The sequence below is a fragment of the Microcaecilia unicolor genome, chromosome 14, assembly GCF_901765095.1.
Source record: "Microcaecilia unicolor chromosome 14, aMicUni1.1, whole genome shotgun sequence".
NCBI classification, from domain to species: domain Eukaryota; kingdom Metazoa; phylum Chordata; class Amphibia; order Gymnophiona; family Siphonopidae; genus Microcaecilia; species Microcaecilia unicolor.
The window spans coordinates 28695719-28722912 of NC_044044.1; the positions used below are offsets into that span (position 1 = coordinate 28695719).

The following is a 27194-nucleotide window of genomic DNA, read 5'->3' on the forward strand; positions in this document are numbered from 1 at the left end:
GAAACATGGACCATGTCAAGTCCCCCTGTCCAAGCAGCAAATAAAGTGTTTTATAAGCACCACTTCCTGCGTTGGATCATCTGTTGGTCAACCTCTACTTCAGTTGTTTGCACTGTCCATGTAGAAGTCCTTCATGTTTGCTGTTCCTATAGTTTCTGACTGCCCATGTTGAATGTGGGAAGAGGTTACAGGTTGGTACAAGGGGCAACACTAGGTAGAAGCTGGCGATTATATGGGTGCCCGGCAATATTAAGTGCCGGGACCCGCATAGCTAATTCAGCCAAGTTAGGGCAGCATTGAATATCATTCAGAACCCACATAACCTTTAAATACATCAGCCTTTCTGATTCCCCCCTTCTGATCTCACTCCCACCTGCTCACGTGACTCAGCTACCTTCCTTTGGAAGCCCTTCTCCCAATACCCCTCCTCCAGCAAGAAAGGAACTCTCCTCCAAGATATGATAGGCCCCCCCGTCCCCACTGGACCACCAGGGATCCCAGGTAGGCCAAAGGGGGGGGGGTCTATAAAAACCTCAGGGGATGGAAGGCCATTCCGGTGGGTGGGGGAGGAGGATTCTTTTGGTTGCAGGCTGGGGGAAGAGGGAGCGGGCAAAGGGGGCTCTTTGGGTGGTCAGGAAGAAGCTTGGTGTCCTTAAAAAAGGGTTTGGAGAGTTATACAAGTCCAGGCCGATATTCAGCTGTGCCCACATAACTGCCTTATGCAGCTGATCACTGAATAACGGCGCAGACCCGCATGACGTCTGGTAGCCATGACAACAAAAATAAGCCACGGATATTCAGTGCCAATGCCCGCATTAGGCCAGCAGTGGTGACCGACAGGTTTAAAAAAACGCTATCAGCCAGACTGTGTCCAAATGAAGAAAGCTGAGTTCTCTCAAATTACAAAAGCTGATGCAGCAAAAATATTTCAATGATGAGGGGCAGGGAGGTTCCCTGGGAGACTCAAAGAACTCTTTTGCCCCTCATGATTGAAACCATGATATGCCTGCACCACTCCAGATGGCAGGAATGTGGGCGGCAGACTCCTGGGCTACTGAGAAGGAATTTATTTATGGCATTTGTATCCCACATTATCCCACCTCTTTGCAGGCTCAATGTGGCTTACAATACATCATGGATACTGGAAATAGAAGTGAATATACATTTGGTTTACAGAGGGTTTTGTGTTACATGGTGGAGAAATACATGAAGGCGTCAAAGCAGAAAGACATTATAAGATGTTATAAGATAGTCTGGAAGTTTGAAAGATTATACAGTTACACATGTTAGATTATACCGTTACACATGTTGATCTTTGTGATATATCTTGTCGAAGAGATAGGTTTTCAATAGTTTGCGGAAATTGGTCAGTTCATAGACCATTTTCAGGTTACGTGGCAACACGTTCCAGAGCTGCGTGCTCGTATAGGAAAAGGTAGATGCATGCACTGATTTGTATTTCTGACCCTTGCACTTGGGAGGATGAAGATTAAGGAATGTGCGAGAGGATCTTTTTGCGTTCCTGGGTGGTAGATCTATCAGGTCTGACATGTAGGCTGGGGCGTTACCATGGATGATTTTATGGATTAGGGTGCAAAGTTTGAACGTGATGCGTTCCTTTAGAATGACTTCTGGGGTTTGGGAGCTGAGCTACAGAGAGGAAGAAAAAGGGTTGAATATTGAAAAAAGCCTCAACTAGTATAACTAATTATTATGAGCTATTAATGATAAAGAAAAAAAAACTTTGGTTTTTTTAGTGTTGACACGCTATGAAAAACAATCCCTCTAAGCTGTGAAAGAGTCCTCAGTTAGTGTTCTTATCATGCAGATCAGTACATCAATATGCCCATTTCGATTGCGAGTAGCAAGAAAGTTCTCTGGGCTTCCGAGGAGGCCGTCCGGCTCCTCACGTTTGAAACTATGATAACGCTGCCTCAGCTACAATGTTGGAACCAGGGAAACAGCGTTTTAATGTGGCTTTGGGAGGAAATCGAATAGGAAAGAATGCACGTCTCTCAACTTCGTATAACTTAAAAAACATTCTTAAAAACGCACAATTATGATTTGAACATTGAAAATAAAATTTTTAAAAAAATCAGTGAGGAAATGCTCTGCATCCATAAGTTCCAAACTATTTTTTTTTTTCACAGATGTATTGGTGAATAGTGTGAAAGGTTGTTCAACCACCTGCTTCTTTTAAGATCCTCCAAAGATTATGAGAATCCCAAGAGCCCCAAGTACGCTTTAAATTCATAACTTTGCTGCCTACTGGAGAAAGTCTTCAACATGTAGCTCTTGGCAGAGTTAGTGAGGCAGAGACTTCCTATTCTCCAGAATTTCTGAATTTGTTTACCTCAAAATCATACTTTGTGGTCATTTTCAGGAATATGTTTGGTATCTGGAAATAGCAAAAACTTTCCATTCAGATGATCATCACTCCAAATAATCTTTTGTAAGTATCAGTCTCTAATTACATTTGACTTTGCTGTTTACTCACTTTGTAAGTAAACTTCACTTCCAGGGTAAAAATGGGAAACAATATCTATTCAGGTGCAGGATATATAATTTATTTTTTTATTTGTTGCATTTGTATCCCACGTTTTCCCACCTATTTGCAGGCTTACTTAGTACCGCGATGGCGATCGCCAATTCCGGTATGAGAAATACAGAGTGGTATTGCGTTAGAGTTCATGAGTGACAGAGTAAATTAGGTAATCAAGGAGAAGAGTTGAGTTTTGTCCAGTTCTAGTATAGGTTTCGTTGTGTTGCATGGTTCTGGTGTTTAAGTTGGATCGTTATGGTATGCCTTTTTGAACAAGTTGGTCTTTAATGATTTCCGGAAGTTTGTTAGGTTATGACCCTAACCAGCAGCAGGCTTTTCGGTCAGTTTCAGTGTGTGGTCATCTCTTGTTTCGTTCGCCTTGGGGCCGATATCCAGACCATGCCAGGGAGCCCGGCTAACTCCCATGATTGTCGGTCAGCCCAATATTCAATGCCAGGCCACTTCCGGTGGCTGGCAATGATTATCTGGGTCGTTTTTGGCCGGTTTAAATTTAACCGGTCAACCCAATATTCAGAGCTGGCCAGTTAAGTTTAAACCAAAAAAAAGATATTCCATTTATTTTGGTGACCTAATTTGGACAACACACCCAAAAAAGCGGAGGAAAAAGATTTCCGTGATGTGGTATCACCGAGATGGTTTTTTTCTCCACTTTTTTGGGTGTGTTGGTCAAGTGTTTTCCCATCACAGAATTAACCCGCTTGTTTGATATATAGTTTTTCTGATTTTCGTGTTTAAATTTTTCTAGCTTGTGTTATCAATAGAAATCAAACAAAATAAAACATGGAAAAGAAAATAAGATGATACCTTTTTTATTGGACATAACTTAATACATTTCTTGATTAGCTTTCGAAGGTTGCCCTTCTTCCTCAGATCGGAAATAAGCAAATGTGCTAGCTGACAGTGTATATAAGTGAAAACATTCAAGCATTACTATGACAGTAAAATAGATACTATTGGAGATTCTACATGGAATGTTGCTACTATTGGAGATTCTACATGGAATGTTGCTATTCCACTAGCAACATTCCATGTAGAAGGCTGCGCAGGCTTCTGTTTCTGTGAGTCTGACGTCCTGCACGTACGTGCAGGACGTCAGACTCACAGAAGCAGAAGCCTGCACGGCCACATTGGTGATCTACAAGGGCCGACTTCTACATGGAATGTTGCTAGTGGAATAGCAACATTCCATGTAGAATCTATAGAAATCAAACAAAATAAAACATGGAAAAGAAAATAAGATGATACCTTTTTTATTGGACATAACTTAATACATTTCTTGATTAGCTTTCGAAGGTTGCCCTTCTTCCTCAGATCGGAAATAAGCAAATGTGCTAGCTGACAGTGTATATAAGTGAAAACATTCAAGCATTACTATGACAGTCTGACAGGGTGGGAGGATGGGGGTGGGTAGGAGGTATGCATGGGGACATCAAAGCATATCATTGATATTCTAACAGGATGGGTGTGGATAGGTGAGGGGTGGGGTGATCAACAGAGAAATACAGCTTTATGGTTTATAATGGGCTAGGAACCCGCCAACCTTAGCTGGTGATATGCTGAAAATCTGCAGATAGCCGGTTATATCATGTGATTTAACCGGCTATCCACTAAGCACTGACTGACAATATTCAGTGGAAGGTAACCGGCAAATTTCCACTGAATATTGCCGGATAGCCAAATGCCATTTAACTGGCCAGAAGCTGTTCCTGGCCACTTAAAGGGTTTTAAATATCAGGCAGCATGTTTCCCCTTCTCCCACCTCACTTACTGTGTTTCACAGGGCTTTTTTGAGGGGGTACTTGGGGGTACTGAGTACCGGCACCTTTTCCATTGTCTGCTAAAATTGACCCATGGACCCCAAGTTTTAATGAAAGAGCTCAGACTCTACACACCAATTCTGCCTTGTCATAGATTCTGTGACTGATTGCAGGGGGCCTGGCCATTGTGGGGTGAGTCCCTCAGTGGCCACCCCACCCCTGAAGGGTGGCCTAGCATTTGAGTATCAGCACCTTTTTCGCTAGAAAAAAATGCACTGGTGTTTCATCTCTTTTTCAATTATTTCCTTAACATATCAAAAGAAATCAATCATTGTCAAACAAATCTTTAGTAAACCATCAAGTTTATATAGAAAGAGTGGGAAGGCAATTTGTAAGATTGGAATTGTACTGATTACATTGATAATTAATTACTTTTAGACCCAGACTGAGATGAAACACATTTCAATCCCTTCAGAAGAAAAGAATTCTTCACTGGAAGCACTGTGAGATTATAAGAAGTTCCACCGATGGATATGTCCCTGTAATTAAACAACATCTTGAAATAATTGATGAACTGTGACTGAATATGGGAGAAGGAGGTCAGTGGGCAACAGACGGTGAGTAGACTATTATGCGAGAAAATTGCTGATCTCGATATACAGGAGTGGGATGGATTTTCTTTTTATTTTAATGAGTTCTTCATTTGTCTACAGATGGTCAGACCTTTATTCAAAAATGTTCAAGATCACCTAGTAGAACGTACTCTAAGGCAATGAGCTATATAATGGGTTAAACAAACCCTTTTTTCCAAACCTGTGAAATTATGTTTTCAAGGGCAAATTAAAACCAAAGAAAGTATCTTAAGAGAGACTTCAACACTTAGATGCTGCTCTCTGAAAAGTTACTGAGTTATAGCTGCTTGTAAAAGTAAGGGTATATTTATTTAGATTTTGCTCACACCTTTTTCAGTAGTAGCTCAAGGTGAGTTACATTCAGGTACTCTGGATATTTCTCTGTCCCAGGAGGGCTCACAATCTAAGTTTGTACCTGAGGCAATGGAGGGTTAAGTGACTTGTCCAAGATCACAAGGAGCAGCAGTGGGATTTGAACCGGCCACCTCTGGATTGCAAGAGCGGTGCTCTAACCACTAGGCCACTCCTCCACAGCAGAATTCATTTAGTGGGGGGCAAAGATTACTTTGGTGAGGGAGGAACAGGGATAATGAGTGCGTTTTCAGAATGTAAAGCAGTAAATAAGCATAAAATAGAACTGAATAAAAGATAGGACATGAAAGATCATTCTGCCTCGCCTCACCCTATGCTTGGAACAACCTTCCTCAGCCCTTACGCCAAGCCCCCTCCCTGCCCGTCTTCAAGTCTTTGCTTAAAGCCCACCTCTTCAATGCTGCGTTCGGCACCTAACTCTTACCGTTCAGGAAATCCAGACTGCCCCAATTTGACTGCCCCTATTGGACCGACCGTTCACTTGTCTATTAGATTGTAAGCTCTTTGAGCAGGGACTGTCCTTTTTTGTTAAACTGTACAGCGCTGCGTAACCCTAGTAGCGCTCTAGAAATGTTAAGTAGTAGTAGTAGTATTACATATAGCAGTGATTTAACCAGAGCTGAGATTGTGATGTCATAATGCCTCATTCCACCAATGCCTGAGAGCCAGCCTCATCAGTGATGTCACAATGGCTTGATTGTCCTATATTTGTCTCACTCTTATCTATTAGATTGTAAGCTCTTTGAGCAGGGACTGTCTCTCTTTGTTAAATTGTACAGCGCCGCGTAACCCTAGTAGCGCTCTAGAAATGTTAAGTAGTAGTAGTAGAAAGATCAACGTTGTCTAGTTGACTGTCCATACTACTATTTTACTATTTCTAAAACACTATCAGGTGTACGAGACCACTGTACAGACACATGTGAGAGAGACAGTCAATGATCCACAGAGCTCACAATCTAGTCAAGAGAAATATAATATATAACAAACAAGAGATTCTAAGAGAATATATTATAGAGAAGGGCCAAGATATTAAATTTAAAAAATACCTCAGAAAGGTGAATTTTTAGCCTGAATTTGAAAAGGACTGGAGGCAAACATGACACATCAACTCAGGAAGTCCTTATAAAGAATATTAACGATCTCTGAGTATCTGCCTCATGTTAATATAGTCTTTATTTTGTCTCTTGTGTTTCTGTTTCCTTCCAGTTAATCAAGTGGACAGACTGGAAGTCCGGAATGATACCGGATTCACACAATTCATCCTCCTTGGACTTTCAACCAATCCAGACTTACAGATCATCTTCTTTGTGCTGTTTCTCGTGATGTACCTTCTTATTATTACTGGGAACCTTCTCATTCTAGTAACCATATATGTGGACTCTCAGCTGCACTCTCCCATGTACTTCTTCCTCGCTCACCTGTCCATCTTAGATTTGAGCTTTTCCACGGTCACTGTCCCCAGATCCCTTGTGAACTTTCTCTCACACAACAAAACCATCTCGTTTGCTGACTGCATTGCTCAAGTGTTTTTCCTGCATTTCATTGGGGGCACGGAATGCTTTCACCTGACCCTGATGGCTTACGACCGCTACGTTGCCATCTGCAATCCTTTGCGTTACACCACAATCATGAGCAGACGAGTCTGTCTCCTGCTGGTGTTTTTTACATGGGTCGGTGGTTTCATTCATGCTTTCGGGCAGACCTTTCCAACAATTCAGCTGTCCTTCTGTGGTCCTAACGAGATAAACCATTTCTTTTGTGATGCCCACCCCTTATTCTTGTTGGCTTGCTCTAGTACCTTAATGAGTGAAGTTGTAGACATGCTCAACAGTGGAACTTTGACGCTTGTTTGTTTCGTGGTGGTGTTTACATCTTATGTACACATAATCTCCACCGTCCTAAAAATTCGCTCAGCTGAGGGAAGGCAGAAAGCCTTCTCTACCTGTGCCTCCCACCTCCTGGTGGTCACTTTGTTTTTTATCCCCTCTGTTTTCACCTACATGAGACCCCCAGGGTCGGTAGCAGCTGACAAACTTCTTTCCATTTTTTTCAATATTGTGACCCCTTGGTTAAACCCCTTCATTTATACTCTCAGAAATGAGAAGGTGAGGAAAGCCATGAAGAAGCTGGGAGGTAGGAAAGTGTCTTTTCTGGGGACATATATGAACTGATTTCCTGTCCATTTCGACCAAGACACTGTCATGTAAACCACCTGCTCTCACCTGCTGCTCTTTAATATACTCTTTAATATTCTGGTTATTTTTCCCCTTGATTAAGTTTTTTAATGGCATGATTAGTAAAGCTGAATGAATTATGCTGTTCTTGGCAAAAAGCGGGAGCTGTATTTCTAGTCATGACTTCCCTGGAATCCAAGGACCCTGATTTATATAAATAAAAGCTAATTAAACTTGTATTGATTATATTTTCTAACACTTTGGCTTTTCCTCTGCTGTTGTTGACGACTGCCCATCCCTACTCAGTCCTCAGACTAAATTGAAATGGATCTAAAATTCCAGCTTTAGTTAGAGAGGTGTGGGAGCCGTGTTAGTCCACTCTTAAAGGTTATCAATAGAAATCAAACAAAATAAAACATGGAAAAGAAAATAAGATGATACCTTTTTTATTGGACATAACTTAATACATTTCTTGATTAGCTTTCGAAGGTTGCCCTTCTTCGTCAGATCGGAAATAAGCAAATGTGCTAGCTGACAGTATATATAAGAGAAACATCAAAGCATTACTTTGACGAAGATAAAAATATTGGCGCATGCTGGGGGTGGAACTACCACTGGGCTGCTGCAGTAACCTGGCAGTACTTCCCTTTTAATGAGCGATAAGCCCATGTTGGTCTTACTGCTGCTTTGTAAAAGGGCCCCTAGATTTTGGCCTACCTATGTGCTTGATACACGGTGGGGGGAATAGTATATTTAGTGCTGAAAAATCGGTGCCAGAAAAAATCAGCACAGGATGCTTTTGTATAAATAGCACTCCGAATTGAGTCTCATTTATAGAATGGTGCTTAAATTCAATTCCCACACCCAAAGTTAGATGTCAGTATTTACCCTGGTATTAATGTTGGTATTCTCAAAATCTATAATGTGCAACTGCAAGGAGGATGTGTTATGTGGGAGGGGCATAGGCAGGTCAGGGGCGTGGCTAGCACTTCTGCATGGGTTCTAGAATGCTGGTACCAGCCATTGAGCTAGGGTGAGAACTTGTGCCTAAAGTTAGGTTGTATAACTGCAGACTTATGCTGGCATTCAGTAACAGCAAAATTGATGATATAGAATCTTCACTTAGTACAAATATTTTTTAATTAAGAAGGGCTGGTGGTTGGGAGGCGGGGATAGGACTTATACGGTCTGTGCCAGAGCTGGTGGTTGGGAGGTGGAGATAGTGCTGGGCAGACTTATAGGTCTGTGCCAGAGCCGGTGGTGGGAGGCGGGGATAGTGCTGGGCAGACTTATACGGTCTGTGCCAGAGCTGGTGGTGGGAGGCGGGGCTGGTGGTTGGGAGGAGGGGATAGTGCTGGGGAGACTTATATGGTCTGTGCCAGAGCCGGTGGTGGGAGGCGGGGCTGGTGGTTGGGAGGCGAGGATAGTGCTGGGCAGACTTATTCGGTCTGTGCCCTGAAAAAGACAGGTACAAATCAAGGTAAGGTATACACAAAAAATGGCACATGTGAGTTTATCTTGTTGGGCAGACTGGGTGGACCGTGCAGGTCTTTTTCTGCCGTCATCTACTATGTTACTATGATATATCTCAGAATTACAGGGAAAAAATATAAAGAAGCCAAAACAAACAAACAAATTATAAAACATTAAGGAAAATTTAATTACCCAGAAGTCCACCAATGGAAGATTTTATAGAAATAAAAAGGAAAAGACAGGTCAGAAAACAATGCAATAATTCCCAATAAACATTTCTACATTACGTTAACTTCCAATAATAACCATAAACCTAGGCTGCACAAACCAATATACTCTAACATGAACACATAAAATGAGTGTTGATCCCTTTGTCTACTGTCTACTAATGGGCTCATTTTCAAAGCACTAAGACTTACAAACTTTGTAAGTCTAAGTGCTTTGAAAATATGCCTCCAAAGTCTCTTAATTGAAATGACTTAAAAAATTAGTTTCTAAATAGAACACAGTGTTAAAACCATGGGCAGAGAACTCTTCTGTACTTTGAGGGAATATCGAGTTAATCAATTTCCTGCTCCTGAAATAAACAGATACGATAGAATTTTTACAATAAAAAAATCAGTGAGAGAATGACTTGCACCCATTTTTTTTCATGCAAGATTTATCCGAACGGACTCCATATTATTGTTTTATTTTTTTCATAGATGTACTGGTAAATAGTAGAAATGGCAAAACTGATTAACCATCTGGCTTCTTTGGAGATCCTCCAAAGATCATAATCCCAAGAGCCCGAAATACAGTTTAAGAACATCACTTTGTTGCCTATTGGATTAAACCTTCAACCTGTAGCTGTTGACAAAACTAACGAGGCAGAGACTACTGATTCTCCAGAATTTCTATATATACTGTTCGTAAAATTTGTACTTTGTGGTAATTTTAATCGGAAACTGGCAAAGCAAAAGAAAAAATCCATTCAGGTGATGATCTTTGTAAATGATATACTGTAAGTCTCTCTCTCTTTTTACATTTATCTTTATTGTTTACCCACCTTGTAATTTTCGGGGAAAAGATGGGAAACTTTAAATGAATATCTATTCAGGTGCAGGAAAAAGAAATATGTTATGATCCCTAAGAAGCAAGAGGCTTTTCTGCCAGTTTCAGTATCATTCATCTCCTGTCTTCGTCACCTTATTCTCCTTGTCCAACCTCACTTTCTATGTTTCATTGTCTCTTTCCAACTCTTTCCTTAATATGTCAAAACAGAACAATCATTGTCAAACTTGGGTAGACCATCAAGTTTATATAGGAAGGCAGTTCTCAGATTGGAATTGTATTGTCACTCCTCAATCACATAAATCATTCATTCTATTATTTACTTTCAGATCTAGACTGAGATGAGTCAAATTTCATTCCCTTCAGGAGAAAGGAATGCTTCAATGAAACGGTAAAAAGTTTCACTGACAGTTATGTTTATGTAATTAAATAATATCTTGATCGAACTGATAAACTGTGCTTGAGAATGTGGGGAGGAGGCCAGGGCGTAGCACACGGTGAGCAGACTTCATGTGGGGAAAGTGTTGATCTGAGGGTTTGTGCTGATTTTGATACATGGGACTGGGATGGATTTTTTTTTTTTTTAAATAAGCACTTCATTTGACTACAGATGGGCAGATCTTTCTTCACAATCTTCAGGCAATGAGCTATATAATGAATTAAATAAAACCCTTTTTATCAACCTATGAAACTATGGGTCCCGTTTACTAAAGTGCATTAGTGTTTTTAGCGTGCCTACACTTAGCGTGCGTGCTTACCTTGTAGGGACCTATAGGGATATTGTAGTCACGTACATGCTTAACGCATGTTAAAAACAATAACGTGCCTAAAATATTGGTTAGTAAACAGGGCCCTATGTTTTCAAAGAAGTTTGAAAGAAACGATATTACTTTAAGACAGACCATAATCCAACACTCGTATGCTGATCTCTGAAGGGTTACTGAGATATGACTGAGGGATGTCTGTACGAATTCAAGCCTATGGGCAGCAGGATCCATTCATGTTTCAAGTTTATTTATATCTTGATAAACCTAAATCAAGAGTAAACTATCTGAGCGGGCTAAGAGTTACTTTAAATGAGTGTGTCTTCAGAATACGAAGCTCTTTATAAGCCTTAAATAGAAGACAATAAAAGACAGAACATGAAGGACCAAAGTTCTTATTACTATTCATAATTTTTAAATCACAACCAGGTGTACGAGAGCACTGTACAGACACTTATAAGAGAGGCAGACCCTGCTCCACAGACATTACAATTTAATCAAGAGAAACAAACAAGAAAAGTGAATCAACATGTTAAAGTAATGGCAAAAATATGAATTTTTAGCATCCATTTAAAAAGAACTAGAGACAGAACGTGGCACAGTAAGTCCTTATCGAGAATATTATCATTACCACTGTTATTTGAGCATCTGTCTCATTTCATGCATTCTTTCTATTTTTTCCCTTTTGTTTTCCCACAGTTTATAAAGCGGAAGAAATGGAAGTCAGCAATAAAACCCGAGTCACACAATTCATCCTCCTCGGACTTTCTAGCAATCCAGATTTACAGATAATATTCTTTCTGCTCTTTCTAGTGATGTACCTGCTCACCGTAACTGGGAATCTTCTCATTCTGATAACCATCTACACGGAATCTCGCCTGCACTCTCCCATGTACATTTTCCTCAGCCACCTGTCTTTTGTAGATTTGTGCTTTTCCACAATCACCGTCCCCAAATTCATTATTAACTTTCTCTCGCAGAGCAAAACCATCTCTTTCAGGGACTGCATCGCTCAATTGTTTTTCTTTCATTTCGTTGGCGCTGTAGAATGCTTTCACCTGACCTTGATGGCTTATGACCGCTATGTTGCAATCTGTAAGCCTTTGCATTATACCACAATCATGAACAGACGAGCCTGTCTCCTGCTGGTGTTTTCCACATGGGTAGGTGGTTTCCTTCATTCCTTCATACAGACAGTTCTGACGGTTCAGATACCCTTCTGTGGGCCAAATGAGATAGATCATTTCTTTTGTGACATCCAACCTTTATCTGTGTTGGCTTGTTCCGATATCTTTATCAATGAAACCATTGTTATCGCCAACACTGGATCCATATCCCTTGGTTGTTTTTTGGGGGTGTCTATATCTTACGTATACATCATCTCCACTATCTTAAAAATTCGTTCATCCGAGGGAAGGAAGAAAGCCTTCTCTACCTGTGCCTCCCACCTCACGGTAGTCACTGTGTTTTTTGCACCCTGTGTCTTCATCTACTTGAGACCCTCAGTGACGTTTGCAGCTGACAAAATGATCTCTGTTTTTTACACCATAGTGACCCCTTGGTTAAACCCCTTCATTTATGCTCTGAGAAATGAGGAGGTGAAAAAAGCCATGAAGAAGCTGGGAGCTGGGAAAATGTATTTTCTAGAGATGAAAATTAACTGATTTTCTGTCTGTATAAAGGAAGACACCCTTGTGTAAACAATCTGATCTTATTGCCTGATGTTTGATCATTAATCTACTCTTTAAAATCCTGATTATATTTTTCATAATTAATTTTTAATGGAATTTCTATTGAAAGGTACAGTAAAGCTTAATAAATTATACAGTGAAAAATGGAAGCTATACCTCTTTTTTTCATTAATCCTGAAATTCAAAAGTCCTGATTAATATAAATATGCTCATTACACTTTTATTGAGTTTTTTTATTATTTTTCCAGGTTCAGTAGCAGTTTTGTTCCAAAATACGTCAACTAAATAAACTTTTGCTGCTTTATGTTAACTTTTGTTATTAAGAACATGCTCACTGGATAATACTTTTGTAGTACAGTATAATTATTGTATGGTGATCCTAGACTGATAATCAATATTCAGATGTGTCTTTAAGATCTTCATTTCGTATGTAAGAACTGAAGTTCATTATAATTGGACTGTCAAACCTTTGCACTCATTTTTCTCCACCACCGCCAACTCCAGGCTCCGCCCATTCTGCCTCGCCTCACCCTATGCGTGGAATCAACTTCCTGAGCCCCTACGCCAAGCCCCCTCCCTACCCATCTTCAAATCCTTGCTCAAAGCCCACCTCTTCAATGTTGCCTTCGGCACCTAACCTTTACACCTTTCCGGAAATCTAGACTGCCCCAATTTGACTGCCCCTACTTGACTGACTGTACATTTGTCCATTAGATTGTAAGCTCTCTGAGCAGGGACTATCCTTCTATGTTAAATTGTACAGTGCTGCGTAACCCTAGTAGCGCTTTAGAAATGTCAAATAGTAGTAGTAGAATCTTCTCACTCCCTTTGCATCTTGCATTGTGTCTTATCCCCTTCTATCACTTTCTCACATTGCTTTCTTGCATATCTTGTATATTTTACACCTCTATTATCAGTAGATTAAGGTTTATATGGACTTTGTCCTACCTCTAAATTAAAAACAAAGAAGACATTGTTTATTAGATTTTGCACTATGATCCTTAAAGAATTGGAATGTTGTTTCAGATGAATTAATGCAAACGTTTTTATCTTACAATCGTCATCTGCCTGTTAAATTGTTATTTCAAAGGATTTTACTTTAAGAAATAAAGAATTTGCTTTTTCTTTCTGGGGTCCTGAATTTGCATTATTTATTTGTTACATTTGTACCTCACATTTTCACACCTATTTGCAGGGTCAATGTGGCTTACATGATACCGGAGAGGTGTTAATAGACTCTGGAGTAAAACAAATATAGATAATGGTTAAGTTGAGGTAGGAAGGGTAGGGACCACATGAAGGAACATGTGGTGGGGCCATATAGAGGATAGCAAGAGCAGATGGGATTGTTTAGTGATCAATACGAACGGTGGTGTTGTAGTGTTGCTGATTTCAGGCATTTAAGTTGCATTAGAGGTGCTTCCATTAAAATTGTGACTAATGTTTCATTATCTATCTATCTATCTATCTATCTATCTATCTATCTATCTATCTATCTATCTATCTGTGACCTGTTGAGCGAAAAGGTACCAAAAGTGGGATATCTGAATTATTTATATCAACTGCAAAACCTCAGCCTCCACTATGGACTAATGACATTTTCATTGCCTTTATCACTGTTATTTGATATTCAAGTCTTGGTAGGTCATAGATAGATAGATAGATAGATGGATAGAGATGTACAGACAGACAGTAAAGTAATTATGTGATTCTTTTCTGCTACCTAAAATATTTTTGAAATGTATTTATTGATTCACTTTCTCAAGTGAAGCTAAAGACACTTACAATCAGGCTCCATAGTTTGCTGCCTGCCCCAGAGGGCTTACAGTCTGATGCAATGGAGGCTTAAAGCCCCTATTCACTAAGCTGGCTTAGCTATTAATGACAGTTAAGGTGGTACTTAGCAGTCACCCCCTAACCCCCTAATTCTGTAAAAGACACCAAAAATTGTGCACACAGATTTGGTTGCACTCCCAATTTGTGCAAAGAATTCAACTGAATAATGAGAAAATTAGTTGCATTGTGACCTGTAAGAGAATCTGGACATCAAGGTCCCATTTCAGAATGGGCTGCCGGGGCCAGGCATTGGGGCACCTTACAGAATAGGCATCTTAGAGCAGGGTCATTTCTAATTATAGCTACTTACTGCAGAAAGAGGCTGGAAATAGGTAGGGAATGAGAATAAATCACTGTTCTTCAAATTCTATTTAAAAAAACACTAAAAAATTGTGTGGACTGTTTTGGGTGTACGCATAATTTGTGTGTGTAATTTAATTGCATAATGAACCAATTAGCACCAATAATTGAATGCTAGCAATCATCAGTGCTAATTGACATTAATTAAAATGTATGAATGTGAATTTACACGACCAGATCTTACGCAGGGATCCAAAATGGAGACACAGCAACGGGAGGGTCATAGATGGATCGGGGGCATTCCTACAGTTCATGTGCACTGTTATAGAATAAAGGGGATCTGCACCAGTGTTTTGTTGGTATAAATGGTCATCCCTAAAAGTAGTTCAGTTCCCAGCATTAAGCGTCATTCAATAAATGATGCCTAACTTTGAGTGCCATTTATAGAATAGAGCTAAGAGCTATTTTTGGCAACGATTTTTTATTATTATTTGTTGCATTTGTTCCCCACATTTTCCCACCTATTTGCAGGCTCAATGTGGCTTACATAGTACCGTCAAAGGCGTTTGCCCAGTCGGTTGATAACAAATACAAGGTTGTATAGTGATCGAATGAGGTATATGTGGAGGATCGGAAGGGATGAAGATTGTGTGATGTCCAGTACGATCATATTAATAATGTTATGTTCCTGGGTGAAGAGGTTTACGTGGGGTCATTGGGATAGGCTTTTTTGAAGAGGATGGTTTTTAATGATTTCCTGAAGTTCAGGTGATCATGGATTGTTATCAACGCTTTTGGGAGTCCATTCCATAGTTGTGCGCTTATTTCAGGGGCCATTTACTGAATTAAGGGCCCTGTTTACTAAGCCACATTGTAGGCATGCTAGCATTTTTAGTGTGTGCTGAAAATTAGTGCACGCTAATGCTCGAGACACTCATAGGAATATATGCATGTCTCTAGCGTTAGAGCGTGCCAAAAATGCTACCGCGTCTTAGTACACAGGGTCCTTAGTCCTGTATGTATTAGTTGCTTGTCACCCCCCAGGGAAAGGGTGTTTGAAGTTTCTACCACTTTGAACCTCAAGGAAGTAGAAGACACACACACACACGAAGAAAGGAGTTTTAGCACTGCTTATAGCAATTCCTATATTTTTAATTGTGGTAATTATTTCAGCCCATCCTTCATGCTTGAATTTCAAACCAAATTAGTTTCCATTTACAAACCAGAACTCAAAGCAAACTACAGTCAGGTGCACAACTTATTGTTTCTATGCCCAAGAGGGCTGTTGATGTAAGTTACACCCTTGGGAAATGGAGAGTGAAGTGGGAGAAGCAGAATTCGTCGCTATCTTTATTAGAACCCTCTCACTCCCGTTGTCTGCTACAATGTGTCTTATCTCCTCCTCTCACTTTCTGAAGTTTCATTCGTGTGTATATGGTGGAAAATTAGAATTCCATCCTTTTCACCAAATGAATTATCAGCAGTTTGATTTTTAAAAGTTTGTGTCCCATGATTTGTAATGTAACCAGTTAATTTATGAAGAACAAAGTAGGAAGTGGACCAATGATTTCAAGACATTGAGATTACGCTGGTATATAAAGGAGTAAACTTTATTGTAGACTCGACACAGTAATTTGTTTCGGCCACAGGCCTGCCTCAGGAGTCTTAGATGAAGATAAAGGCAGTTTCGACTTGCTAGACTTTAGCTTCATGACCGTGGAAGTCATTGATGAGACCTTCCAGCATTGGCATACTTGTTCATGCATCGCTTAAGACGATCCAGTATTTAACATTCTTTACATCATCTAAGATTCCTGAGGCAGGCCTGTGGCCGACACACAGTACTATGTTGAGTCTACAATAAAGTTTACTCCTTTATATACCAGTGTAATCTCAACGTCCTGAAGTCATTGGTCCACTTTTCACTTTGTTCTTTGTATCTTTAACTCGTGGGATTTAGTGTTCATCCACTCTGTGGAGAGCCTTCACCAGTTAATTTATGACCTAATGTATCCTTAATAAAAGAACAGAGGACCTGGGGGATTTTGAGACAGTTCTGGTTGAACTCACTGTCATTAACATGGACCCACACTCTCCCCCAAAGGCCTTTGATGTATGTATTTTTTTAATTGGTTGTGGGTGGGTGGGTGTATTTCTTTCCTTTGGCCGTCTAGAGATTCAAGTATTTAACCTGGTGGGGGTCTTAAGCAATCAAAATCACATGTCTTTTAAAGGAATGTTTCCCAAATTATAGCTCAGGACCCATATGGGTAATAGAAACAGGGCTGCTCCCCTTCTCTTTGGACCTCTTCTGCGATTTGTTTCCTGTAATGGAAGTCAACTCGGGATTTGTGAGTCAAGGAACATTCACAGGTCCTCTGTCTTCCTTCTGTGTGGTCTTCCTAATAGACTGGAATCCAATAGAATATACTGGGGTCTGTGAGTACCCTGTGCTTTCTTCTACTGGTGCCACCACTGATGCTGCAACGGGTTTTGCAGTTTGGATAAGTTACGGTAGAAGAATGAAAGTCTGCTATTTTGTTATCATCATCATTTATGGTTACTTGAATTTTTAAGTGTTAAAATGGTGTTGTATTGGTTTAAAGTTTGGAACGCACTGTTCTAAAGTGAGTAGGGATTTGTCATTTGCGTTTCTAATGCTAGAGCTGGTGCACCAACATTGTGGTTTCAATGATGAGGGGTAGGGAGGTCCCCTGCGAGAATCAAAGTTGTTTGTGATCATGATCAATGTTCCCTGTAAGGTGTGTAAAAGTCCTCTGCCTTCATTCAGTGACGCTACTGTTTCACTATCAAATTTTCAAATGCAAAGAGCAAGGGGTTCTGCAAGACTCCAGAGGACCTGCCTGTCCCTAGTGATTGAAAACACAATAATGATGCATCACCCCCTACTGACAGGAAGGAGGTTGAAGGACTTGCACACACATCATAGGGAACATTATGCTCATGATTGAAACCTTGATATTGCAACCTGGTTGGCAGGAATGTGGATAGCAGTCTCCTGTGCACCTTAGAAGGAATGTGTGCTGGTAATGGGATGCAGTGCCAATGTTTGGGAGTTAGGCAACAATGTACGAGAAATTGGTGAATGACTAAACAACCTGTTGAATTATCAAAGAATCACAATTAATATAACAAATTATTATAACCTGTTAATAATAATAGACTTTGGTTTCTAATTCTTTCATGCTATGAACAACCATCCCTTAAGGTGTGGGAGTCTTCATCCCGTATTCCTACCATGGGTGCTGGTGCAGCAATATATCTGTTTCAATTGTATTTCTTCACTCAACGTATAATTCAACAATGAAATTCATTGTCAGAGAATGTAGGAAAAGCAGTTAGCTTAGCAGGGTTTAAAACAAAAGGTTTGAATAGCTTCCTAAAAGAAAAGCCCATAAGCCATTATTAAGATGGATTTGGGGAAAATCCACTTCTTATTTCTAGGATAAGCAGCATAAAATGTATTGTGCTTTTTTGGGATCTTGCCAGGTACTTGTAACCTGGATTGGCCACTGTTGGAACAGGATGCCAGGCTTGATGGACCTTTATCTGTCCCAGTATGGCAATACTTATGTACTTATTTACTTACGATTGCCAGAGGGCCAGCACACCCCTCATGATTGAAACAATGATATCACTGCACCAGCTGCAGTGGTAGAAGCATTGGCAGTGTAATTATGGGTGACAATGAGGGAACATGGACTACTACTACTACTTAACATTTCTAGAGCGCTACTAGGGTTACGCAGCGCTGTACAGTTTAACAAAGAAGGACAGTCCCTGCTCAATGGAGCTTACAATCTAAGTACGAATACACATCTTTTCTTTTCATATGATTTAAACAATTTTTTGATTTGAATTTTGACAATAAGACAAAATATCAGTGAGAAAATGACTTGTCTTCTTTTTCCATGTCTGGTTTACCCACATGTACTCCATAGCTATCAAACTATTGTTTGTTTATTTCACAGATATACTGGTGAACTGTGTTAATGACAAAGTTGTTTAAGCGTCTGATTCTTTTGAGATCCTCCATTATCATCCCAAGAGTCCCGATACAATTTAATTACATCACTTTGCTGCCTGTTGAAAAAGCCTGTTGGCAGGAGCTAGTGAGGCAGAAATGACCTATTCTCCAGAATGTGTGAATTTACCGTATCTAAAAACGATATATTGAGGTAATTTTTAAGAATATGTTTAGTATTTAGAAGTGAACGGGGCAAACATCATCCATCCAGGTGGACAATATCTTCAAAGAACAATGATGCTGTAAGATTATTTGTTCAGGTGCAGGTTATGATCCCTAAGTAGCAGCAGGCTTCTCGATCAGTTTCCGTATACATTCATCTCCTGTCTCCTTCATCTTCTTACTCCTCCTCCCATCTCACTTGCTCTGTCTCATTGTCTCATTCCAACTCTTTCCTTAATATGTCAAAAGAGAACAATGAACAATGCCAAATGACCGTGAGTATCCAGCACTGTATAGACATATATAAGAGAGATAGACCTGCTCCACAGAGCTTTCAATATAGTCAAGAGGAATATATATAATAAATGAGATTATAGGAGAAGTGGTCAAGATGCCAATGTAGGTGAATTTGTAGACTGGATTTGGAAAGAACCTTGAGACGGAGAACATAAGAACAGCAGCTCAAAAAGTCATTTCATAGAATATTCATGTTCCTGAACTTCTGTCTCATTTAATGTGCTTTTTCTATTATCTCTTGTGTTTCTGTTTCCTTACAGTTGATAATATGGGGAGAAATGGCCGTCATGAATGAAACCAGGGTCACAGAATTCATCTTCCTAGGACTTACTAGCAATCGAGACTTACAGATTGTCTTCTTTGTCCTCTTTCTAGTGATGTACCTGCTCACGGTGACTGGGAATCTTTTCATTTTGATAACCATCTATGTGGACTCTCACCTGCACTCTCCCATGTACTTCTTCCTCAGTCACCTGTCTTTCTTAGATTTGACCTTTTCTACGGTCACTGTCCCCAGAGCCCTTGTTCACTTTCTCTTACCGAGAAAAACCATCTCTTACAGTGAGTGCATTACTCAATTGTTTTTCTTTCATTTCATTGGAGGTACGGAATGTTTTCACCTGAATCTAATGGCCTTTGACCGTTATGTTGCCATCTGTAATCCTTTGCGTTATACCACAGTAATGAGCAGACATGTCTGTCTCCTGCTGGTGGTCTCTACATGGCTATGTGGTTTCTTTCATGCCTTTGTGCAGACATTTCCAGCAATACAGCTGTGCTTTTGTGGTCCTAATGAGATAAATTATTTCTTTTGTGATTCTCACCCTTTATCTTTGTTGGCTTGCTCTAGTACTTTTATTAATGAAATCATAGATATGGCCAACAGTGGAACCTTATCCGTTGTTTCTTTCTTGATGCTGTCCATATCCTATGGATACATCATCTCTACTATCTTAAAAATTCGCTCAACTGAAGGAAGATGGAAAGCGTTCTCTACCTGCGCCTCCCACCTCATGGTGGTTACTTTGTTTTTTGGCCCTTGTGTCTTCATCTACATGAGACCCCCAAAGACATTTGCAGCTGACAAACTGGTCTCCATTTTTTATGCCATTGTGACCCCTTTTTTAAATCCTTTCATTTATACTCTCAGAAATGAGGTGGTGAAAAAATCAATGAAGAAATTGGGAGTTAGGATAGCGTCTTTTCTGGGAACACATGGAAACTGATTTTCCACCCATTGAAAGGAAGAAAATGTCATGCAAACCATCTGTTCTCAATGACTGATGAACGCTCTTGAACCTACTCTTTCAAGTTCTGATTGTGTTCCCATTGCTTAATTTTTTTAAATAGAATTTCTGTTGATAAAGTAAAGCTGAGTAAATTATGTTTATTCTTACGTAACAGTGGGAGCTATTTTTCATGCCAAGTCCACCCTGGAATCCAAGAACCTTGTTTATATAAATAAATTCTCCTGAGACTTGTATTGACTATATATTTTTTTTTTGCATGTTACTTTTTGAGATTCAGTAGCAGTTTTATTCTATTACACTTCGGGGGCGTTTTACCAAGCTGCGGGAAAAAGAACTCTGCACTATCGGTGGGGGCCATTTTTCCCGTGCATCAGGGCCATTTTTCCCGCAGTGGGTAAAAAGAGCCCAGACACATATGGCCATGCGGTAAGAAAACTCTTACCGCATGGCCATGTGGCCGGGAGCCCTTACTGCCCTGATTAAATAAAAAATTCCAAAAAGAGGAATTCTATGTTTTTACCTATCCAGAGCAAACATTTCCCCTGTGGATTTCAGCTGCTTCTCTTTAGACCAGCTGCAGTGTATTCCTGTGTCCTGAGGTCCCAGCAGAGAAACAGCTGAGTTGCACTTGATGGAAAATGTTTATGGAAATGTAAAAGGAACATTGTTCAGCACTCTGCATGTCTACCTAGGCACTGTCTCTCCAAGATGGTTGAACGCCAATGTGATATATGTAAGGAAAACTCACTTTTCTTCATGATTATCCAACAGCAAAAACCCATTTTTACGGAGGTGAGGGAGGGCGTGTGTGTGTACAGCGCTTGCCAAATCGGAACTACTGCCCAGCTAGTGCACGAGCCAGGCGGTAATTCCGAATTTGCACACTGAATCCCGCGGTAGAAAGTAATTTTCTATTTTCTGTCACGGGCCGCTTACCTGGCGGTAAACAGCAGTGGGTGCACCCTGCATGCTTACCATGTGGGTATTGCGTGAGACCTTACTGCTAGGCCAATTTTAGCATACGTCCTTTTTCCGTCCCCTTGAAAAAGGCCCCTTTTACTAGACACGGTAAAAAATGGTCAAGCACAGGCCCGAAAGACATCCTCACACTACCGCAGGCCACTTTTCACCATGGCTCCTCCTCCCCCACATGGACAGTCTTACCGTCTGGCCATGTCTTTTTTGGCCTTCTTACCTGCTGCGGTAAAAAAGGCCTCAGCGCTCCACAAAAACAGCCCCCGCCTCTAGTGCAGGGCTCTGTTTTAAATTATATTTCATTGAATTTTTGGAAAATACATGGAAACAATTGGAACCTCAAATCTCCCAAATAGGGGAGGAATATCCAACAATTTTACAACCCACTATCACGTTGGGAGTCCATTCATATCATTGGTTACATACGAAACAGTGGCGTAGCCACAGGTGGGCCTGGCGTGTCGAAGGCGTGGTGAAGGCGGAACTGGGGCATGGTTATTGGGCGATCAGAGATGGGCGCCTTTCGCCGATAATGGAAGAAAAATATGCGTTTTTAGCGAGAATTTAGGGCACTTTTCCTGGACCCTGTTTTTCCACGAATAAGGCCCCAAAAAGTGCCCTAAATGACCAGATGACCACTGGAGGGAATCGGGGATGACCTCCCCTGACTCCCCCAGTGGTCACAAACCCCCTCCCACCACAAAATATGCCGTTTCACAACTTTTTATTTTCACCCTCAAATGTCATACCCACCTCCCTGGCAGCAGTATGCAGGTCACTGGAGCAGTTATTAGGGGGGTGCAGTGGACTTCAGGCAGGTGGACCCAGGCCCATCCCCCCCCCCACATGTTACAGTTGTGCTGGTAACTGGGAGCCCTCCAAACCGCCCCCCAAACCCACTGTACCCACATGTAGGTGCCCCCCTTCACCCCTTAGGGCTATAGTAATGGTGTAGACTTGTGGGCGGTGGGTTTTGAGGGGGATTTGGGGGGCTCAACACCCAAGGGAAGGGTGCTATGCACCTGGGAGCTCTTTTACCTTTTTGTTTTGTTTTTGTAAAAGTGCCCTCTAGGGTGCCCAGTTGGTGTCCTGGCATGTGAGGGGGACCAGTGCACTACGACTCCTGGCCCCTCCCACGAACAAATGCCTTGGATTTATTCGTTTTTGACCTGGGCGCTTTCATTTTCCATTATCACTGAAAAACAAAAACGCCCAGCTCACAAATTGTCGAATAAAACATGGACGTCTATTATTTTCGAAAATACGGTTCGGTCCACCCCTTCACGGACCCGTTCTCAGAGATAAACGCCCATGGAGATAGACGTTTTTGTTCAATTATGCCCCTCCACTATATAGCCTCTCCTGTCTTCGATCCCCATTGTGCCTGAACCTTAATCGACCACAACATCACCGTGTATTTGTTTCTCTACCGGACTTGGTGAATGCCTTTACGGTACTATGTAAGCCACATTGAGCCTGCAAATAGGTGGGGAAATGTGGCATACAAATGTAACAAATATATAAATAAATAAATTAGAAAATAAAACAGTGAGAAAATCACTGATCTCCATTTTCCATGCATGATTTACCCACATGTACTCCATTGCTTTCAAACTATTGTTTGTTTGTTTATTTCACAGATATACTGGTGAACTGTGTTAATGACAAAGTTGTTTAGGCACCTGATTCTTTTGAGATCCTCCATTATCATCCCAAGAGTCCCGATACAATTTAATTACATCACTTTGCTGCCTGTTGAAAAAGCCTGTTGGCAGAGCTAGTGAGGCAGAAACGACCTATTCTCCAGAATGTGTGAATTTACCATATTAAAAGATGATATGTTGTGGTAATTTTTAAGAATATGTTTAGTATTTAGAAGTGAACGGGGCAAACATCATCCATCCAGGTGGACAATATCTTCAAAGAACATGATGCTGTAAGTATCTATCTTTATTGACATTTTCTTTTGTTGATAACCCAACTTACATGTTTTCAGTAAACATTCTTCACTTCTACGGTAAAGATGGGAAACACTAAGGGGGTATTTTACTAAGGCATGTTCACGTACGTTTTTAGTGCACGCTAAACATTAGAAACGCCCATAGGAACACATTGGCGTCTCTAACGTTTAGAATGCACCTTAGCGCACACTAGAAACGCAAGCCCGCCTTAGTAAAAGACCTCCTAAAAATATTTATTCAGGTGCAGGTTATGATCCCTAACTAGCAGCAGGCTTCTCAATCAGTTTCAGTATACATTCATCTCCTGTCTCCTTCATCTTCTTACTCCTCCTCCCATCTCACTTCCTCTATCTCGTTGTCTCATTCCAACTCTTTCCTTAATATGTCAAAAAAAGAACATTCATTGCCCAACACATCTTGAGTAGATATCACACTTAGGTCCCATTTTATCAAGCCGCGCTAGCAACTGCCGGTGCAGTGATGCCGACACGGCTCATTCACTTTGAACCGTCTGTGTTGGCATTGCCACGCAGTAGCCACTAGCGTGGCTTGATAAAAGAGGGATTAAAATAGGAAGACAATTGTCAGATTGGAATTGTATTGCCAGTGGCAACACTTCTTAATTGCAGAAGTCATCTAATGCAATCTAATGAGTTTTATAAACCACCCATTCCCAAGGGTCCTGAGTTGTGTACAAATCAAAGAAGTTAACAGAGTATCAATTAAAATAGATAACAACATTATCTTGACTATATTACGGCATAAACAATGAAGAACTGGAAGACAATTATAATTTAGCAGAACAACTCCAGTTAGGATTTGTATCCCAGACAAAAGCTTCATAGATGATTCTGGTTTGTAGAGGGAGCCAGTGCAGTTTCTATTATTCATTTTTAGACCCAAACCGAGATAAACACATTTCGTATCCTTCAGAAGAAAGGCAGTCTTCAATTTATAAAGTGTAATTGATGGTTCTACCCATGTAATTAGTTAGGTTCATGGCAGAACTGATGGAGGCGGCCAGTGGGTAGCTCATGGTGAGTAGACTTCACCTGGGAAAAATGCTGATCTGAGGGTTTGTGCTGATATCGATACATGAAATTGGTTTGCAATTTGGCTCCAGCTGGGCAGACCTTTATTCACAATCTTCAGGATCGCCAGGTAGAGAACCTGCTCTGAGGCAATAAGGTAGTGAATTAAATAAACCTTTTTATCAACCTATGAATCCATGGGGTCAAAATGATTTAACCAACCAGAAACAGCTCCTGGGTAGAGGAGTAGCCTAATGATTTGTGTAGATGTTTGAGAACCTGAAGAACTGGGTTCAATTCCTATTGCAGTTCCTGGTGACTTTATTTATTTATTTATTTGCATTTGTATCCCACATATTTCCCACCTATTTGCGGGCTCAGTGTGGCTTACAATACATTGTAAATAATGGAAGTACAATCGGTTGCAGTACAATAATGGGTTACAATGTGAAGAGTTATATACAACAGAGTAAATGCAGGATATTATTAGGGGATGGAACAGTGGAATATAACAGTGGTGAGTTGAGAGGGGGACAGAGCAGTATCGAGGGAACAGGGAGGTCTGACAATTTTATCTGTGGGTAGGGTTTAGGAGTGGTGAGAGCGCGGGAGAAGAGATTTCAGAGAGTGTATTGGCGCGTGTCTATGAGATTGTATGGGCTTCATGTGTTTTGATCCTTGCCGTAGATTTTCTCGAAGAGATAAGTCTTTAGTAGTTTGCGGAAGTCAGTCAGTTCCGGGGGGGGGGGGGGAGTCAGCAGTTGGCCGGTTAAGTGCCAATATTCAGTGCTTAACTGGCCAAGGTCACTGCATAATTAGGACCTCATAAACATCAGTCCTATCTTAATGTGGTACCCATTACCAGTTAGATGCTGAATACAGCACAACACTTGAAAAAACTGGAAATTCAATGCCAGAGTCTGGACATTTGTTCAGCATTGAATTTCCATACAAAACGTTAAGTGCTGCTGAATGAATATTGACCCCTATATTCTCAAGAGCAATTTGAATTGAAAGAAATTACTTTGAGAGACACCATAATCCCTCACTTAGATGCTGCTCTCTGAAGGGTTACGGAGTTATAACTCTGGGATGTCTGTAAAAATTAGAGCATATGGGTAGAAGAATCCATTAAGAAAGCATGAGCTACTTTGGGGGGGGGGGGGGACTAATGAGTTTCTCTTGAGCATACAAAGTTGTATAGAAACCTAACATAGAATAGAATAGAAGACAACAAGAAAGACCAAAGTTCATATTTGGCAGCTTAAGTTCGTATTTTTACATCACTACCGGGAGTATCCAGCACTGTATAGACACATATAAGAGAGACAGTCCTGCTCTACAGAGCTTACAACACAGTCAAGAGGAATATATATAATAAATGAGATTATAGGAGAAGTGGTCAAGATGCAAATGTAGGTGAATTTGTAGACTGGATTTGGAAAGAACCTTGAGACGGAGAACATAAGAACAGCAGCTCAAAAAGTCATTTCATAGAATATTCATGTTCCTGAACTTCTGTCTCATTTAATGTGCTTTTTCTATTATCTCTTGTGTTTCTGTTTCCTTACAGTTGATAATATGGGGAGAAATGGCCGTCATGAATGAAACCAGGGTCACAGAATTCATCCTCCTAGGACTTACGAGCAATCGAGACTTACAAATTATATTCTTTGTGCTCTTTCTAGTGATGTACCTGCTCACGGTGACTGGGAATCTTTTCATTTTGATAACCATCTATGTGGACTCTCACCTGCACTCTCCCATGTACTTCTTCCTCAGTCACCTGTCTTTCTTAGATTTGACCTTTTCTACGGTCACTGTCCCCAGAGCCCTTGTTCACTTTCTCTTACTGAGAAAAACCATCTCTTACAGTGAGTGCATTACTCAATTGTTTTTCTTTCATTTCATTGGAAGTACAGAAAGCTTTCACCTGATTCTGATGGCTTATGACCGTTACGTTGCCATCTGCAATCCTTTGCGTTATACCATAGTAATGAGCAGACAAGTCTGTCTCCTGCTGGTGGTCTCTACATGGCTATGTGGTTTCTTTCATGCCTTTGTGCAGACATTTCCAGCAATACAGCTGTTCTTTTGTGGTCCTAATGAGATAAATTATTTCTTTTGTGATTCTCACCCTTTAACTGTGTTGGCTTGTTCTAGTACCTATATTAATGAAATCATAGTTATGGCCAACAGTGGAACCTTATCCGTTGTTTGTTTCTTGATGCTGTCCATATCCTATGGATACATCATCTCTACTATCTTAAAAATTCGCTCAACTGAAGGAAGGTGGAAAGCGTTCTCTACCTGCGCCTCCCACCTCATGGTGGTTACTTTGTTTTTTGGCCCTTGTGTCTTCATCTACATGAGACCCCCAATGACATTTGCAGCTGACAAACTGGTCTCCATTTTTTATGCCATCGTGACCCCTTCTTTAAATCCTTTCATTTATACTCTCAGAAATGATGAAGTGAAAAAATCCATGAAGAAATTGGGAGGTAGGATAGCGTCTTTTCTGGGAACACATGGAAACTGATTTTCCACCCATTGAAAGGAAGAAAATGTCATGCAAACCATCTGTTCTCAATGACTGATGAACGCTCTTGAACCTACTCTTTCAAGTTCTGATTGTTTTCCCATTGTTAAATTTTTTAAATAGAATTTCTGTTGATAAAGTAAAGCTCAGTAAATAATGTTTATTCTTCCGGTACAGTGAGAGCTATATTTAATGTCATCCACCCTGGAACCCAAGAACCCTGTTTATATAAATAAATTCTCCTTAGACTTGTATTGATTATTTTTTTTGTTTTGTTTCTTTTTTTTTGTTTGTTACTTTTTGAGATTCAGTAGCA

General features: G+C 40.5%; 3 protein-coding genes across 3 annotated transcripts; all 3 read left to right on the top strand.

The window, feature by feature from the left end:
• The first annotated feature begins 2635 nt into the window (after positions 1 to 2635).
• Positions 2636 to 7495, top strand: LOC115457299 (olfactory receptor 1509-like). The gene is made up of 2 exons (XM_030186722.1): positions 2636 to 2654; positions 6531 to 7495. The coding sequence occupies exons 1-2, from the start codon at positions 2636 to 2638 to the stop codon at positions 7493 to 7495; spliced, it is 984 nt and encodes a 327-aa protein (XP_030042582.1).
• A 4009-nt stretch (positions 7496 to 11504) lies between these two features.
• On the top strand, positions 11505 to 12452 carry LOC115457300 (olfactory receptor 1509-like). The gene has a single exon (XM_030186723.1). The coding sequence runs from the start codon at positions 11505 to 11507 to the stop codon at positions 12450 to 12452; it is 948 nt and encodes a 315-aa protein (XP_030042583.1).
• Positions 12453 to 19400: 6948 nt separating this feature from the next.
• Positions 19401 to 26878, top strand: LOC115457301 (olfactory receptor 1509-like). The gene is made up of 2 exons (XM_030186724.1): positions 19401 to 19847; positions 25883 to 26878. Exons 1-2 carry the CDS (start codon positions 19401 to 19403, stop codon positions 26876 to 26878), a joined length of 1443 nt encoding a protein of 480 aa, XP_030042584.1.
• The last annotated feature ends 316 nt before the right edge of the window (positions 26879 to 27194 follow it).